This window comes from Mustela nigripes, chromosome 12 (assembly GCF_022355385.1).
Source record: "Mustela nigripes isolate SB6536 chromosome 12, MUSNIG.SB6536, whole genome shotgun sequence".
In the NCBI taxonomy this organism is placed as follows: Eukaryota; Metazoa; Chordata; class Mammalia; order Carnivora; family Mustelidae; genus Mustela; species Mustela nigripes.
In genome coordinates this window covers 66,322,110-66,327,572 of record NC_081568.1, presented here as the reverse complement: position 1 = coordinate 66,327,572, position 5,463 = coordinate 66,322,110, and the positions used below count along the sequence as shown (strand labels likewise).

The window sequence follows — 5,463 nt, the reverse complement described above, 5'->3', positions numbered from 1 at the left end:
GGGGGCAGGTAGGAAGAAGAAGAGATAACAAAGAGAAGCTACTATGTCCTGGCATGAATCACACCCAAAACTCTGTGATCTTCCCAGCTCCCATGCCTTGACTAAGGACAACTGTGCAAAGGTAATCGTACCTGTAAAAGGGTTTTTAATAATGCTTTAATCCTGTAGAAGCTATTACGGGTCATCCACTCAATTTTTCCACATTTGATCATGTTTTCCATTACATGTGTTGAAGTTGCCCATCAAATATTAATTTGTCTGACCTCCACTTTTAAATTTCTCCTTGTAGGGGCAAGAATCAGTACTTTGAACTTACTTTTTGAAAAAAGACTAAAAAACAAAACAAACAAACAAACAAACAAAAAAACACTTCCTAGTAAGAGCCCTGAGGAGTTTCTGCCTTCTTTAAAACTCCTTTCTCAGCTTCCCTGACAGTGCTATCCTGGCTATTTCTCACCAGCCTAGCAGCTCCTTCTCGCTTCCCTTTTTAATGTCTCCACAACATCTAACAAACCTTTATACATTCTCTACACTTAAAGTCAGACCCCATTTCTTTTCTGTTACCTTCCCACTCTCCCTAAGTCATTTCAAGTCCATGATTTGAGACTCTCCCTATCTATACATATATATACCTACACTTCTTTATATTAGATATACAGTGTATATGCACACATACATACATGTGTACATACCTGTGTGTATATAAATACTTATATAAACACATATGTACACACATTTATACAGATATAACATGTATTCTGTCTCCCTCCCTCAAAATGACTCTTGGACTAAAATATAAACTACCATTCTAACACAATTCCTTCTTTCCGCTCTCAAATCTAGTTCCTCTCCTGTATTTGCCATCTCAGTAGTAACACCATCTATTCAGTTGCTCAAGTCCAAAACCTGGGAATCAGCTCCTCTTTCACTCCCACATCCAAACCACCTGCATACGATTCTTTCTGCCACCAACTCTTATTATCTGTAACTCGGTAATAGCTTGGATCTCCCTGCTTCCATTGTTGTTCCTGCCAATCCATTCTTTATCCAGCAGCCAGAGATGGTATAAAAAAACAGATCATGTTGCCACCTCATAAAAAATCCTTCAATAACTTGCCACTATGTTTATAATAACATCTTCTCCTGGCCTCTTTATAGTTCTTTGGACATACAACTCTCTCCTCTCAGTATATTTACATATAGGGCCTCTTTGGCCTGGAATGCTATCCTGCCCTATCATAAACTTATACTTTAGGTTTTAGCTTCAATGTCTCACTTCTTGAAAAAGGCCTCCCCAACCCCAATTAAAATTAGGTCCTTTTATAGCCTTACTAGTATCTTACACTACACGTTCCTCACAAAGCCCTGAAAATAAAGCTTGTACCTATCTTATTTGTGCAACCATTTGGTTAAGGTGTATCTAGACAAAGTCAGTATATGTTCTGCTAACCACTCCATCATGCCACAGTACCAAAAGCCATGTGGCCAACACTTAAGAAACTCCTCTCTCCAATAAAAATTTGACAAATGGAAAACTCATGAGTCCTGGCTCTACAAAGGCTGCACAAGACAGTAATACACACCATGGAAGCGCCCTATTCCACTTCACATGGATTTTCAGGGGAAAAATCTTTAAAGTCACAGTGGTGGGTAAAGAAAGGAAAACAAGAGGAAGAAAGACTATATAGTCCTCTCCCCTAACAAGTTTCTAAAGTGCTTGTCTTTTACTTCTTTTGATCTTTTGTAGAGCCTAGTAGAGAGTTAGAGCCAGTTAAGGTGCATACTGAAGCACTTATTAATCAGAGTAAATTATGTGACATTCAATCAGGCGCTAGAATTAAATGTTACAAAATTCTAAATATTATGATTCACTGAGGGCTAGAAGCATTAGAATAGGCTTCATGGAGGTAAAAGTAAATCTAGGCATGGTGAGGATCTAGTCAAACTATGCTAGAACCTCTCCTACCCTCCTTCAACAGCAGTCAGTCTCCATAGTCAGATCTGTACTCCTTAACATGACATGTTTCTTCAGTCCATTTGTAAAATTCTGAACAAAATTATTTTCCATATGAGGTACTATGCTTAGTTACTATCTAATAAACTTTTTAAACTGACCATAAAGGTCACTTCTCCCAAGTGGCAGAAGGTTAAAACAAAACAAATCAAAACTACAAAGAATTCCATATACTACCTGTTGCATAAATGGAGCTATGAACATAACATTTACACACTACATTCATCATGTAGGAATTAAGAGAATCTAAATTGAAACCCTAGAGTTTGTGTACTTTCTGATAGGCCAAGACAGATCAAAATAATAACTACACAAGCCATTATCTTCTAGGCACTGAACATGAGCCTTGATGTCCTTTTCTTTTCTAATCTTCAAAATAACCACGGAAGCGGAGGAAGATGAGGCTCACAGGTTGGATAGTTGCTTCAGATATACAGCTAACTAAAAAGTTTTCTTTTTGAGACACTGTAAATGGATCAAAAATGCCCAAAAAACCCTCATGTTTTGGAGAACTTGAAGAGCTCTGTTGTTCAGAAAACTTAAGAGTAAAAAAAACTTTCCTAGGATATTTACAAGTTTAAGGTATATAATATCCTTCAATTCAAAAACCCTTTTAAAAACTTAGGGGTAAATATAGACTGCCTTACTACTTAACTGTTCAGCTTTGGTGCAATCAATCCAAAATATAGCTTATGGTATTTTTAATAATAAAATTGCTATAATGAAAGGGAAATTACCAGCTATACATCTACTTTACAGAGATTTGGAGTTTGGCAGGGATAAAAACAAATTACAAGTTTCTTTCTTTTGAAAGAAACTACAAGAGTATAAATAAGTGTCTTAAAAACTGTTTTTTCTTCTGATATGACAAAATACTGTAAGGGAGTAACAGGAGTAGTATTATCCAAAGCTAAATGATGTCAGGCTTTTAAAGAATCAGTAAGCTGTTAAGGATTGAGACCTCTGTAATTATTTCAAAATGTATGAATGTTTCATTATCAAACACTAGGACAAGTAGAGTCTTGCATGAAATGAGTCTATGAGAGCAAATAATCACACCTGAAGAAATTACATACTTTCTCTATTCAAACTTTTCCACACTATGACATCTCAGCCTATGGTGGTACCAACTCTGGATTCACAAAATTTCATCAACATAATCCTTTTACACTTGTTAAAACAAACATCAAATAATCCCAACTCATAAAAGTTAAATATTAATTTTCAAAAGCACTGAGCTTATCTCAAAATAGTAATTTTACACCCTGAAGAAATAAAAATTGGATGTGGCCATAAAAAATAACTATGTGGAAACCAGTAGACTTTTAGGGATGGTTTTCTGTTCACAAAGTGTAACTACTTATGCAAGACCCCAGAAGATCTTTCTATACATCCTCCACAGGAAAAAAAAACAATTCTCTTGTTTCTCTTTCAGTCTTTCCCCTCCCCCTATTTTACACTTTGCAGTCCCCCAACTTTTTATACAGTCCTCTCCCCAAAAGTTTACATAATAAAAAATAGATTTATGCCATTACCAGGAAGAGCGTATCCCAAGATTTTTCAAAGGATATTCAAGAGAGCAGTAATTGAGCCTTAATAATTCATAGACCACAAACACACCCTGTTAAGATTTTCCCTTCAAACACCACTGTTCCCACTCTCGGGACCCCTAATGGGTATACATAAGCCACACAATACGACCTTTAAAATGGACACAGATGGGAGGTGCTCTCCACTCTCTCCCCAGAGACACCCTCACCAAAACCTCCCGCACATTCCCTCCTCGGGGCCCACAAGCACAGTGTCATTCAGAAGGATGACTCTTAAGGGTGAGTGAGAAAGAAAGCGTACACCAGATACACAAGTGGATGGTGAAGGTTGTTAAAAGCAATCTCTCTTCTATTGCCTAACTAGCTTAACCCGCTGCAAACTTTTAAGAGATTAAGTTACATTCCTCGGCAGTTCCACCCTTGACAGCTGACCGCAGAGATGCCAGCGAGTCGTGCCCGTCCATTCCTGCCACCTCAGCCGCGGCGAGCCAGCGGCCACATCCCGCGGTCAGCAAGGACCAGTGGTTGGGGAATGAGGGAGGGCTGCGAGAGCTCACCTTTTCCAGCTCATCGTGGAGCTCGGCCAGGCTGGGCCGGAGTAGCTTCTCGCCCAGCTGCGCTGCGGTGTGCCGGTAGTGATCGATCCTGGGCACGGCGTCCATGGTGTTGTGGCCAAAGGTGCGCAGGTAGTAAGTGTTGGTGTGGGTATCATAGTAGTAGTGCTGGTGATGTCCACTGCCGCCGCCACCGCCGGAGTGCAGGCTACTGCCCTCGCTGAGCACAGTGTCCCCGCCGTTCTGGAAGCTCACGTTGGGCCCGTCGCCTCCGACCCCTGCCGCATCCGACAGGCTCTCGTCAGCAGATGAAGAGGCAGCCGGGTCCACGAAGTTCACGCGGAAGCGGCCCTTGGCTTCCTCGCTGCCCTTGCCTGGCCCGCTTTCGCCGCTAGCTTTCCCGTCCGCTGGGGTCTCCTTACCCCCAGCCCCTGCACCAGCCGCCGTGCCCGCCGCAGCCCGCCCCGCGTTCTCGGAAACGAGGTCCACCTGGAAGCGGCTCTGGCTCGGGGTGGGCCCCAAGGGTCTGCCCAGTCCGTCCCCGGCCGCCGCGGCGCCCTCACCGCGGACCCCGCCGCCACCCCGGCTCGTGGCCGCAGCATCCTCCGACACTGAGGGCACGGCCGTGCCGGGCAGGTCCACCCCGGCGGCGGCCAGCGCGGCAGCTGGCGGCGTCTCCCCGATCCCGGCCAGCCTCGGGGCGCCGGAGGAGGGCGCCGTGGGCCCCGGTTCCATCGCTGCCAGACCCCCGGCAGACTCCGAGAGCTTGGCGGACGTCGCGGGCTGCACGCCCTCCGCGCCCCCCGCCGGCGGTGCCCGCGGCCGCAACGCCAGGTGACGGAATCGCTCGCCCGCCCGCCTGCCCGCCCGCCGCCGCTAGCCCGGACCGGCACAAACGCCGCCGGCAGCCGAATCGGCGCGCGAGTGCAGTGGGCGCGGGGCGGGCCCCGCTGTTTAAAGCCTCGGCGGGGCCGCAGCGGTGGCGGCTCCGGCAGCAGCACGCGGGAGGCGGGGTCAGCGGCTCCTCCGCCCCTCAGCCCGCCCACCCGCGGTCCCGCAGTGTCGCGCGGCAGACGCTTCCTCGCCGGTCCGGCCCTCCCGGGCTTCTGCCAGACCCCACGCGAGAGCTGCCTGCGCGAGGATCGCCTCCGTCCAGTCCGCGCCCGGCCTCGGGCAGCGCGAGCAGCACGAGCGGCGCGATCAGGGAGCAGGCGCGGCGACGCGCAGCCTCACCGCCGTCGCCGGGATCTCCGCGCCGCTACCTCCTCTTCCGTCGACCTCCTCCCACCCTTCCACCTCCTTCCCCCGCCCCCTCTGCGGCGAAAAGGAGAGCCCCCCCCCCCCC

At 46.9% G+C, this 5,463-nt stretch overlaps 1 protein-coding gene across 3 annotated transcripts in view; it reads right to left on the bottom strand.

The window, feature by feature from the left end:
- The window catches only part of SLC12A2 (solute carrier family 12 member 2), a 103,937-nt gene extending 98,997 nt beyond the window's left edge, over positions 1-4,940 (bottom strand). For all 3 annotated transcript variants that reach the window (XM_059417486.1, XM_059417488.1, XM_059417489.1), the window contains exon 1: positions 4,122-4,940. In XM_059417486.1, the coding sequence (XP_059273469.1) occupies positions 4,122-4,853 (732 nt within the window). In that variant the 5' untranslated portion in view covers positions 4,854-4,940. The remainder of the gene's footprint in view (positions 1-4,121) is intronic.
- Positions 4,941-5,463: the final 523 nt, after the last annotated feature.